The sequence below is a fragment of the Mixophyes fleayi genome, chromosome 10, assembly GCF_038048845.1.
Source record: "Mixophyes fleayi isolate aMixFle1 chromosome 10, aMixFle1.hap1, whole genome shotgun sequence".
In the NCBI taxonomy this organism is placed as follows: domain Eukaryota; kingdom Metazoa; phylum Chordata; class Amphibia; order Anura; family Limnodynastidae; genus Mixophyes; species Mixophyes fleayi.
Genome location: NC_134411.1, coordinates 32,766,009 through 32,779,139, shown reverse-complemented (window position 1 = coordinate 32,779,139; position 13,131 = coordinate 32,766,009). Strand labels below are relative to the sequence as shown.

Here is a 13,131-nt window from a genome sequence, read left to right as displayed (position 1 = left end):
TTTTCATTTTGAGCGTGGTTATATATTGGAGAGAAATCACCACATGCAAAGGAAGAATCTCCTCTTTAATCAGGAACAAATGACGATCATAGTTCTGGTTTTAGAAGCAACAGACATTTAATGAACTATACTGATCTTTTACCTCTGATAACATTGCAGTGAGTCTTTGAAACTCCACTGTCTGTTCTGTCTACGTTGTAATTGATAACAGAACAGGCACCACTACCGCTGCGATAATTGTTAGATAATCTTCCACATCCAACGTCTTAGCTGGCGCTAAACCCGTGATTAAAGGTACAACTGTCATATGCAGATGAATTAATGCCCACGGTGCAGGGGTCTGTCTTCCCTATCAATGCCCCATGTATATATGTGGTCTTTCATCATTGGTCCATGGGGGCCCTTACAAAACTTGGCTATGGGGCCCATAACTGTCTAGTTACCTTTGATGTCCAGGGTAACGCAATAAGCAGCCCTATCGTTCTGTCACAAATAGACCTCATAGTACTAGTATTTCCATTCACTGGGACCAGGGCAGAGGAGCCTATAGGTTCTTGCCTGGGGACGTATCCCTAATCCAGCCATGGGCGGACAGAGGATACGGGAGAGCCTTAAACATATTTCTCTGATTATATTCAGCAATTACCCTGAAATGAAAGTGGAATTACGCTGAAAATATCCACTTCTAATTTGTCTAACTGTACATGTGTAATCCGGATAAAGGACCCAGAGACAGAGACAGAGAGAGAGAGAGAGAGACGCTGACCTTAACCAGCTGTGCCCTGGAACCTGATCCACGGGGCAGGGAGCATCGCTGTGTCTCACGCTGATCGGGAGACATGTCAGCTGGCCGCCTATCCCAGGTGTTTATGAAGAGTCACATGTCTGATACTGAAGGATGGACTGCGGGGGGTTATATTTACCAAACTGTGGGATTAAGAAAGTGAAGATGTTGCCTATAGCAACCAATCAGATTCTAGTTATCATTTATTTAGTACATTCTACAAAATGACAGCTAGAATCTGATTGGTTGCTATAGGCAACATCTCCACTTTTTCAAACCCGCAGTTTAGTAAATATACCCCCAGACCTCAGATATTTCTGCACAGTGTGTATGGGGAGGTAATCAGTGCATTTTATGAAGGCGGTGGAATTAAATAAAAATAATTTAAATGTACTTTAATTGGTCCTGTTATCTTTTAATTCCTTTGTAGCTATTTATCTACATTTATATAAAGTGCTACTGGTTATATTTACACTTTGTTTGTACCTTTTTGTATTGTTTGTAATAAGTGTTTATTAACACTTAGAGGCACCATCATCTCTATTTTTCTGCAACTATATATTTGACAGGTAAGTGTGAAGATCCAGTCTGGTTGCCGTTGGCTCCGCTCACTCACAGCACAATTTTCTATTGGGATGTACCATTAACAACCCCTTAGAACAGAAGGTATTCACATGCCCAAAGCTAATTTGCTGTATAACAAGGAGCATTATCCCATAGAAACGATGATGCTGACACCTGACAGAAGACAAGAACAACTTTATTCTTATTGTTCACATCACTAATAACACAGAAGACCATTGTCAGGATGACACCAGGAGACCCAAGCTCCGGCCTAGTCACCGGCCAGCTAGCTGGCATCGGTCACACCGCACAATAGATCAATACTGGGTTAAATACGATAAACCCCTCCCTTTAGTCTAATTACCTCATTAGACCCTTTCCTCCACCTGTGTATGTTCAACCTAGGATTCTCACTGTGCAAGAACTTAACCCTCTCTGCAGACTCTTTGGGATTGTACCTGTCCCTATTCAGGAGGGAATGTGGAAAATAACCCTCTTTGTCACAATATATATATATATATATATATTTGTTTTACCTTTAATGCAGATGGGCTGCTTGCCAGACCATTGACCTGTTTCCAGACACTTCCTCTCCTGATTTCCGCTGAGAACATGAGAGTTGTTACAGAAGTAATGGATGCTGGAGCCTATCTTGACGTGATGCCCGAGTCTCAGACTCCCTTCTTCAGCTAATTTCCTATAGCCGTTCAGTGGAGGTCCTGGATCCGCGCAGCTCTTCTCCTCTATAACTAAGAAGAAATGGCGCAAATCAAGCAAAATGTCATTACTGGACTCTTCCTATTACAGAGTTACCAATCACATTCACAACTCTATATGTAAACGTTGCCATACTTTGCCGGAACTTGATTTATTTCATATTGTACTAACGTTGTCAGAGGAAGCTCTTCTCTATTATGATACATTTTAATCGACGCGTGGATGGCTGTAGAGTCGTCCATACATTTAAAAACAGGAAACCTACCATGCATATGAGTATATTCCTCTGTTATAAAAAAATGTGTGTATTTATAACATAATACTGTAAATTATAAGGATATTAGACGTCAACGAGGGGTCTTGTTACCATATAAAGGCACAAAGCTGACGGACGATCGATGATATACAAATTTGTATTTTCAGTGAAGTTGCCCTTTAAATTACAAAAAAACATTCCCTTCCAGTAACACACTTTATTAGAGTCATTTGCAAACAGAACAATAGGTTACTCTAAACTTGTATTTACTTTGAATTAGTCTGATTGTCTCATCAGGACACTTCAATCTTCTAAAATTCACTGTGAAATTTACTTAACCTCGCCATAATTGCGATCGTGACCTCAGTCCCGTGTGACTGACAAACCGGCGACTGGAGATCTGCGCTGGTTGACTTAATTGACTTTATTTGCATAACAAATGATTGGATTTTCTCGCCAACTGTTCTATAGCCAGAGATATTGTAGATAAAAGTTTTGGAATCCCACTCACTGCAGCAGATCCTCAGATACAATATATAGTGCGAAGAGATTTCAGGTTAATGTGACAAACTATGAAACCGGGAACTGTGATCTACAGAACCAGAAATTCCCTGAATCACGGCAGAAACATCAAAAATTCAATTATAATGAGCGAGGGGGGGAGAGTGACAGAAACCATCTGGAGTGTGGAATTAATGAATAAAATGTCCATGAAATGTTCATGTAACACACTTTTCTCCCTGTCCTAATAAATTGCGCAGAAAGTCAATCACACGCCGTCTGTTACTGCTGCAGTCGCTGTGGTGTAATGACTACAGGTGCAGACATTGAGCATCAAAGAGATTTTAGACTCTTGTTTTATGATGTTATGCGTCTGGATTTGTAGGCCAAGGTGGATGTGTCTGCAAACATTTGCACCATCTAAATTGGGCAGATTGGGAGCCTTCCTTGAAAAGTGCACATTAAATTAGATTGTACGCTCCTCTGAGCAGGGCCATCTCTCCTCCTGTTTCCACCACTTCTAACTCTGCTCTCCAGCTACTTAGCCCTCCTCCTCGAGGGTCCTTCACCCCACGTCCACTCTCGCTCCCTCCTCCCCCCTGGGGGTCTCCCTGTCTTCCGCGCCCTCCTTCTCGGGCCCCGTCGTTTGCGGATCCTCCCTCCCCCTTCCCCGCCCTCTCTAGCTGTGCATTGGGCTTACTGAGTTACTGTGCTTACTGTTTACTGTACTGTGCTGTCTCCCATTGTATTGTAATTTGTTTGTCTATGTACGGCGCTGTGGACGCCTTGTGGCGCCTTATAAATAAAAATTAATAATAATAATAATAATAATTAAGCACACAAGGGCGCCATAATGTTTCATGTTGTGGGATTGGATTAATTAAATGAGCTCCCAGGAGACGGCGAATTAACAAACAATACAAATTATTCCGAATCATGCAATCACAGTTTAGAAATTCTTTAGTGTATAAATGATGTCCCATTTTATTTGAGAGAAAAAAAAAGTCAATGGGCCGCGGTCATGAGACATATCTAGAACATGTCATTGGAATGTTAAGAAACAAAGCACAGTTGTTGCAGTATCACTCATGACCAGCAGGTGTCAATGCAGAGCAGGATTCCTGGAACCTGTGCTAGGGTTTGGTTCCAGAATTTGTAGGGCTTCCTGCTGATGATTTTTAATTATCGTCTTGTCTCAAGACACGGCCCTCTTAGACCAGCACTGCTAATAAAAACGCACAGCTCAGCCTCCTCCTCTTCCCTATCAATTCTGTAGCCCAGGAGGGTAAATAGTACTAATAATAAAAAATAATAGAAAAATTAATGATAGGGTCCCTGTAAACACATTTTTTATTATCTCTAAAATTGTCTGGAAGAATTCGATATTTTTTGAGAACTGTAAAATATATAACCTTATACTGCTCATTGCCTTATCCGACACGTGAAAAGATATTTTTACACTTTTTGCGTGTGAGTTGTATTTATTAGGTTAACTTTTCCTTATATATTTACTTTCGGACAGAAATGCACCCCACGGTGGAACTACAATTCCCAGCATGCCTTGCCAGCCTCTGGTAGTTCAACCACAGCTGGAAGGCATGATGGGACTTGTAGTTCTGACACAGATTGACCAGGGGGTATAATTAAAAAACTGCGGATTTGAAAAAGTGGAGATGTTGCCTATAGCAACCAATCAGATTCCAGTTATCATTTATTTAGTACATGCTACGAAATGACAGCTAGAATCTAATTGGTTGCTATAGGCAACATCTCCACTTTTTAAAACCCGCAGTTTAGTAAATATACCCCTAAGTCTGCTTTCGGGGATGTGATTATTAAGTATGCCTTAGAGATATCTCTTTGACACTCTGCATCCCTGCCATCCCTATATGTTCCGAGAGAACAAATCACACCCTCAACCCCCAAGGACCGTGGATCCTCAGTATATTTATGGTGACACAGTCATCAATCACTGGCAATGTGTTAAATAACTGGCAGGACTCAGCGCCCTGCAGAATAAATAATATGCTGTGAACAGCAGGGGCTGAGGGAACGTCTACCTCTCACATGGATGAGCCGTGTCTGAGATTTCCGAGCAGGGAAGAAAGTCTTGCTGTGCTCTTGGCTGCCCATGTAACATTCTGCAGTGAATTGAAGTCCAGTGTTCTATCGTCCTTCATCTGCGATGCACTATGTTGGCCCCGTTTAAGTAAAGTCTAATAATAGTAATAATATTAACTAATGTGGCACATTGCAGTAATATACAATGTTCTCCTCCTCAGTTCTAAGACATTGTAGCAGCTTAACAATGTGACCTGGCCACAGACTATCTCTGGAGCTCTCAGTATCCGAAACGGTGTCCTGTTCACCCAGAAGATCCAGAATTTGACCGTATAACCTTCCCAGTGGCTTTATAAATGCAACATAACTTTATAGTGACTCCAGGCCAGGAACTGTAGCCTGGGCTCTTAATAACTCTGGAACCTGGATACCAGTAGCCTGGGAATATAACTTGGCCCGGCCCCATAATACCTCTGGCAGTGTACTCTTTGTGATTAGTAGTTTAGGAAATTGATCTTGACATTGGTTCTGGAACTTTGCTATTTTATTTAAGTATTTGGCCTCCTAGTTTCTCAGAACTGTGTGTCAATATTCAGGGCCATCTTAACAACATTACGGGCCCCCGGGCAAAGCAGTGCACCGGGGCCCCTACATATATATATATATATATATATATATATATATATATATATATATATATATATATATATATATATATATATATATATATAAATATAGATAGATATAGATGTATAGAGATACAGATATAGATATAGATATATAGAGATAGAGATAGATAGATGTACTTGCTCAGTGACCCTTGAAGGTTTTTTTTGCAGGGTTTTTTTTTTTTAGGATTATTTATTCTAATTAAGAGCCGTGCCTATAGGGCCCCCTTGTCTGTGGGGCCCCCGGGCACCTGCCCATCGTGCCCAATGGAAAACATGGCCCTGTCAATATTTCTGAAATTGGAAATGAATTTGTTAATTATTATACGAGTGGAACAACGGAATGCTAGTAATTGTAGCATCCTGAACTACTTAACTTACTGGTACTTACAAAGCTAGAACCTTACAGTTCTAGACAATCTATCTTCTAGCAGTTCTAGGGTCATAATGTAGGGGCCGTTGGTAGACTAATAATGACTTGGCTGCCAATAATTCTATTAGAGGAACGGTTGGTATTCCTGAGACTCTACTAGAGGTAGTTGTCAAAGTCAAATAATTGGATGAAAGGAGGTATATTGATTAATATTGTTTTTCCGTGCGATTGCGATTAGTACGCCACGTGTCATGACACAATCGCACAATAAATACCGTACGCATACACTTACACATTCACTTGTATATAGTTCATTTTAATAGTTCCAATCCACAGGTTTTTATTAACAGATGTTATTGAGTTTATAGTTAGATAGTATAATGTTATATGTACTTCAGTGAGATCTAAGGTTCAGGCACAGGAAACATATCATGTTTGGTGTCATTCTAATCCCCTATTTATTTGCAGATGTCCGGTTCATACGCCTAAAAGATCGCACCGTGCGTATACTAGTTATAGATTATAGCGAATAAATGATCTGAAATGGTATTGTAAATAGACCAGTTCTTGGTGGGAAGATCAGTATGCATCTGGTTGGAGAGCTGACCCCCAACCTTGGAAAGCTGACCCCCACCCTTGGAGGATGTCGTTAAAACTGGCCAATGGCCTGCATTACACTGGACTGTCCTGGAGCCTGAGCCTATGAAAACATGCCAAGTCATCTGTATTGTATTTACTGTAACACCAAATATATATATATATATTGCCCCCTGGAATCAGCTTGCAGTCTCTTTGACCCAGACTTCAGGATTGAATGGCTGTATACTGGATCCAGGGTGCAGCGTATGTATACGCTGTACTTATTTATTGAACTGTTATTCATTTGCTTTTGCTAAATAAATTGCTTGTGCTTTGGAACCACACAAATCGCACAGACAATGATTATTGGAAAACGATGAAATAACTTTAATATAGTAGATCTGGATCAAGACCATTACCCGCTAAATTGAACCTATTTTGCCTGAAGCTCCAGAGAGAGAGAGAAAATGGGTGTTTCATGGTACTCAAGGGGTGTACTATCTAGAAATCTGTAGTACTCACCGTTTTCACAGTGTCTTCCCGTGTAGCCGGCTAGACATGCGCATTTATAGGTCCCGGTCTTCTCCACAATGCACGTTCCATCATGAAAACATGGAGAGGAGGAACATACTGGAAGACACGTAGTGACACAAGAGTTGGAAAGGAAAGAAAATTTGAATGCATCATTTTTTTGAAAGAAGCGAAATGTTAAGATGCATCGGACATGAGACAGGGACAAGAACCGGCATGAAATATAAAGAACTCTCACAACACATACCTGTGATTTCTGCAAATGTGGCGTAGAACCCATCAAAGTTCTTGGACCCATCTGATTGGAAGAGAAGGTGCAGCGAGTTCCCTGAGCTGCGGATGGACATCGGTCGCTCGTTCCCGCAGAAGCGCTTGATGATTTTAGCGTCAATGTTGTCACCATCCCGGACTTCCAAGTAATCATACTGACACATGTAGTCAAATTCCAAACTTAGCATTGCAAACCTATGCGGATTACAGAGACAAGTGTTGGCAATCGTTCTCTGTATCCTTAGTAGCCATGTTTATAAAAATATGATAAACATACAGCAGTCAATGGTTAAGACAATGGAGTCTCCTAGTTACTTATTGCTTGATATATATAATATAGTGCTTCCTTCTTTATAATGACCTAGAGTTTATACACGATCGTGGTATACAACCAGGTGTATTCTGTGCACAAACAAAGGTGTATTACGTGCCTTTCTGCAATGCCCTCCATTGGCTCCGCAGTCAATCCAGAATATAATTTAAGCTGTTTACCCTCACCTATAAAGCCCGGTTTAACGCCTCCCCCTCCTACATGTACAGAAATACTCTACTACATGCAGACTCCATTCTGCTGATGACCTTCTCCCCTCCCGTTCCCCTATCACCACTTCACGCCCCACCTGCCCGTTCCAATAATTTCCCACCACCCCCATTGTCTCCGTTAGTTTCCTCGCCCCTCTAGATTGTCAGCCCTTGTGAGCAGAGACCTCTCTACCTCCCGTCTTCTGTCCTCTAGTACTCTAGTAAGGGTTTCTTTTTATTCTAAGCTATATCTTCTATGGTTTGTTCTCTTGCTCCAATCGTTAATTGTATTATGTTCAGTTTGTGTATTGTATTGTATTGTGTATTGTGACTCTCTGTGGCACCTCATAAATAAACAATGATAATGATTAGAGGGTTTTCATTCCATTATATATCACCCTCTTTATAATGACACCGGTTTCGGGACCATGGTTTAAGCCGTCAGTATTAAGCGGGATCCCTGTATTTCTCTGTATACAACAAAGAGGAAACAGCCATTGCAGGTTGAATCAAAATTTAGCTTTCACTAGCACTGGTTTGTCCCACAAAATGGCTGAAGTGCCGCCATGCTCCAGTGATGATGTCACCGGCTCCTAGTGAGATGATAGGCTGTATTGGTCCAACTGACAACATGGCCGCTTTCACTATGGGAAGGTGAGAGAACCACCTTAACCTGGTAGAAAGATGCCAGTCTATGTGTACGAGGGGAACGGTCACGACCCTAACATCCAATGAGATACTTGTATTATGTACGTTTCTGTATAATTATCGTTACCTAGTAATTTTGTAGCGGGCCAAGGTTCAGTTGCCTATCAGTGGCCTATCAGGCCGATGGACAGTCCCACCGATTCTCGTACATCCTGGTATCTGTGGACAGGTTTGTCATTATGCCAATGGGTGGGCATACCGTCTCCTGAGCCCATGTCTAGTAAGCTTAGTAAGTCAACTTTCCGATGGAGAGGACTGCGTACACCCCCATAGTGAATACCGTTGCTGGGGTGTTGGCGCTTCAAATATCTGGTTTGTCTGCATTTATTTATAACTGTTCACTTAACACAGCTGTTGTAGTTGTGAGGCATCAATGTAAATAATTATTACACTTTTTATACACTCGTCACACAATTATTCGTATTACTTGCTGCTAATACAACTCTTCCCAATGTCAGCTGCAGTGAGACAGACGGGTTAAGAAACCAACGCAAAGATTATTTATAAAATGACAAACCCGTGTTATAGTTCACAGGGAAATTGCCTCTGCCGAGTAAAGAAACACGCAACATTGAATTTTAATAAAGGTAATATTATTATTTTAATAAAACACAGACTCGGTGTCAGCGTGGAACGGACCTAGGGACTCAGCTCTGCCTAATCCTTCATTTCTCATCTCTCTGTCTGGTCTCGGAGCTGCCGGCAAGATATTAATCTTATCCCAATATGCCCCATATTAAGAAATGTTTCAGCAGGGAACAGGGACACTCAATAATTCATACTCGTCATCATTAACACTGTGCAGAGCTACTCAGGAGACGTCTAATTAATAGCAGAAGGCGCTGGAAAGGTAAGTACAATAATGAGACCTTGTAGTTTTAATGAAGCACGACCCTTATCCCAGAACATATTAACCCTTCCTTTGCTGCCAGCCCGAGCCTAATCAAGGTCGGGTCCCTGGAGTGTTCAGTGGCTGCAGGGGAAGGGGGGGTTTAACCACTCTGAGAAGTGATGGATGTGGTGTAGAAATTATGCGTCATGGCTAAGAAGACAAATTATGCAATTTATATCTGTGATGTGTTTTATTTCAGGGTTATTGGATTTTATGCAGTGAATTGTATCTGTTGGACTCTTTGTTTTTACCGCTCCAAGAATTTGAGTCCTTGTTTTGTTTTTACAAAGCCAGAATTGGTAGAAGAGCGACAGCTCTGCGGTCATTGAACTGATGGAGCGCAGAAGGACATGTAGGAAGCATGGTGTGTAAGTGCAAGAGGAGAAACGCTGGAGCAATGGTTCAGGAGGATTTTGATATATCTCTGCATATTAACGGAAAGCAAGTACTGACATTTGGGGGTATTTTTTACTAAACTGCGGATTTGATAAAGTGGAGATGTTGCCTATAGCAACCAATCAGATTCTAGCTGTCATTTTGTAGAATGTACTAAATAAATGATAACTAGAATCTGATTGGTTGCTATAGGCAACTGCTGGGTCTCGGCCCATTAACGGACAGCTCCAGTAACCAACCTGAGAACATTGACCGGTGATCGGCTGTGTAGAGTTCACTTCAGGAGCGTCAGCCGACATTGCTACCAATGACAGTATTGGTTGTGTGGGAGGACAGGTCCTAACTAAACACAACACGGGGTAAATGTATTAATGTCCGGATTCTTCAACTCCGGCGTGTTCAGCGTCTTCGGCGATTAAATTTAAAGCGGCGCTGCATTGTAAAGGGAAACTTCCCTTTACAATGCAGCGCCGCTATAAATTTAATCGCCGAAGACGCTGAATACGCCGGAGTTGAAGAATCCGGACATTAATACATTTACCCCACGTGTCCTCTTTAGTGGCAGTGGAAGCAGGAGCTAGGATGAGGGATGTTGAAGGGAGCTCTTTAATGGACAAATTGTACAGAATTGTTTACTGGTGAAATGGTGATCTGTTATTTAGTCAGGGGTGGGACTGCAGACGTAGTCAGGGACTGAATTGGGGCCTCACGGAGCAGGAGTTGGCCCCACAGATGCTCAGAAGTGCCAAGGCCGAAGCCTACAGAAATCCCTGGAGAGCATTCTGCATCAGTGCATCTGGGGGGAGGGTAAGATTCATTATTTTTACTTTACAAAAGTCAAGTGTGATGGGCTGAGAAGCGGGTATTGGGGGAAAAGTAGGGACACTAGGCTCTATCTGTGCACTGGTTCTGCATTTACTCTAATTTTACTACAATAGAGTAAGGAAATATAATTCTTTGACTGTTAAACATATTAGAGCCCATCTGTTACAGCACCTGCATGCTGAGGGGGCGGACTATTTGTGGTCTGAAACCAATATAAGTGTAAATGCAGCCTATCAAATCACTCGGAAGTAATGACATCACTCAGGCACAAAATGGCTGAACAGATATTCATGACGATTAATAAAAGACTAAAACAGAATAAAATTTGTTCTTGGTAATGAGCATGTAGTCTTCTTTATAGCAGCTCTGCGTGAATGGGGTAAAACAAAGTCTGATTATTTTGGGTGCTCCCCCTAAATTTAATTCCCAGCTAGCAGAGTCTATTATATAAAGTGTGATTTGTAATGACTGTAATCACTATACAAAAGGCACAGTAATATAACAATAGCTGCCTATTCTTTCTTTAAGTGTTCATTTTCACAGACGTTATTTTTACATTACTGTAGACCACTTATTATACGTACCCAGTTTGTCTGTAAGAACAGACGTGCAAGATAAACAAGCTCCTCCCACTTGTGGACATCATTAATTTCATGATATAAAGTAAAAACCAATCAATAAAGGCATAAACACATCTAGTTATAATGCTGAACTCACGTTTAAAAGGGTAGCATACTCAAATACTACAGCATGAGGGTCTGGACTCTAAACTAATCCACTTGTCTTAAGAAAAGGGGGAAAATAAATAATTAGAATCTAGGAATTCACTTTTATTGGAAACCCAATTTAGAGAAATAAAAACAAATATATAATGTGTAGGAGGATCTGTAATGTAAAAAGAATTAAACTGGGTAAATTGTACAGTAATTTCATGCAATTATCGTGCACACGATAAATGACCGTTTGGTCAGAAATTGCATTAGTGTGTGTACGTTCCCACAATCATGTTTTATCGCACCAAAGCACATCGTATCGTTTGATTTGGTTTATAAGCTTCGTAAAAATCACAATTAACGACGGGACGATGTTGGGGAAATGTGGAAGTATGTACGCGCTCACGGCCAGCGGCGTAGGCAGATATCTGTAGAGTGTGATAATACAAAAGGACGATAAGACACTAATCGTACTCGATGGACAGGCCAAGGTCAGGGTAGGCAGAAGAAGAACGTTATAACAGCCGGGGTTAGGGTCACAAGCAAATAATAAAAACAGGGTCAAGGACAAGCTGGGTCCATAGCAGAACGAGGTGTAAACAGACTATTTACGATTTAGAGATCTTGCATAGCTCCAGGATACTATGTATGAAAGAATCATAGAGCCACACCAAGAGAAATCTCATGTGTGTCCAGTAAAGCCGCCAAGCTCCCTTGTAGAGCCGCTCCGTGTGATGTGATACAAGAGGGAAAAGAGTTCCATTTACTTTGTCCGGTCATGAATGATGCCAGTGAGGGTTGTTCGCTGACATAGGAGGATGTATACCCTAAATCAGTCATTTAGAACATATGGTCCTATGGTTTTTTTTTACTTCCATGAGTGATATGGTCTATATAGGCAATACCTCTCTACGTGGCACATCTCCTGTGGCGATACAAATGTTTATGAAGTACTTGCCCCCACCCCCCCATCCCATTCTCCTCCTCCAAAAACCTCCCTTGACTAACAAACACCCCACTGTGACCGTGTCAGTCAGAACACTTGGGCGGTATGTAATATAGTCAATTGGGAACCTTGGAACCTCCTGTGGCGGTGGGGTCATATAACAAGGACACACTAATGTGATGTGGGCCCGGAGCAAAGGGATAACAACACTTGAAGTTCTGGCCAAAACGGGCCCTACAGATGTAGATATCTTAGCCCTCCTGTGTAACCTCACACACTGCAGGCAGAATTACACTGGAGACGTGGAAAAACGGAGGTGGCGTATGGAATTAATTCCCCCCTTTACTGCAATGTCTCAGGGGATGAGATAGAGCCACCGTTCAGAAGATGAACAGCAGAGGCCAGGTCCCTGGAGACACCAGCACTTTCCTGATGTAGCCTCTCCACAGGCCTCCAGTCATTAGAGACTCGCCATCCCACGCATTATTCTGCTGACACCCTGGGGCCGTTAATTCTCCGACCCGAGCAAGTAAAATGTATAGGTTCATCTTATTACAGACATGTTAAAGTGCTGGTATACACATGAGACTGTAACATGAAGGTACAAAACCAAAACACAGTTAATACATGGTTTAAAAAAAATAAAATAAAAATAATCTGTTTTCTGAAATACAACCGTTTTCTTCTGTCTAATATTCATTAGTTATATTAGATTCCAGTGTATGTACTAGGGAACTGCCGCCTCTAGAGGTAGCGCCGGGGAACTGCCGCCTCTAGAGGTAGCACCGGGGAACTGCCGCCTCTAGAGGTAGCACCGGGGAACTG

At 41.7% G+C, this 13,131-nt stretch overlaps 1 protein-coding gene and 1 long non-coding RNA gene across 3 annotated transcripts in view; one reads left to right on the top strand and one right to left on the bottom strand.

The window, feature by feature from the left end:
* The window catches only part of LOC142103953 (uncharacterized), a 396,555-nt gene that overhangs the window by 312,626 nt on the left and 70,798 nt on the right, over positions 1–13,131 (top strand). The window lies entirely within an intron of this gene.
* Positions 1–13,131, bottom strand: part of PAMR1 (peptidase domain containing associated with muscle regeneration 1) — a 32,771-nt gene that overhangs the window by 6,212 nt on the left and 13,428 nt on the right. The window contains exons 5-7 of one of the 2 annotated variants that reach the window (XM_075188333.1): positions 7,282–7,499; positions 7,026–7,133; positions 1,885–2,097 (exon numbers count right to left, since the gene is read on the bottom strand). In XM_075188333.1, coding sequence (XP_075044434.1) covers positions 1,885–2,097; positions 7,026–7,133; positions 7,282–7,499 — 539 coding nt within the window. The remainder of the gene's footprint in view (positions 1–1,884; positions 2,098–7,025; positions 7,134–7,281; positions 7,500–13,131) is intronic. The other variant, XM_075188334.1, reaches the window with a different exon arrangement.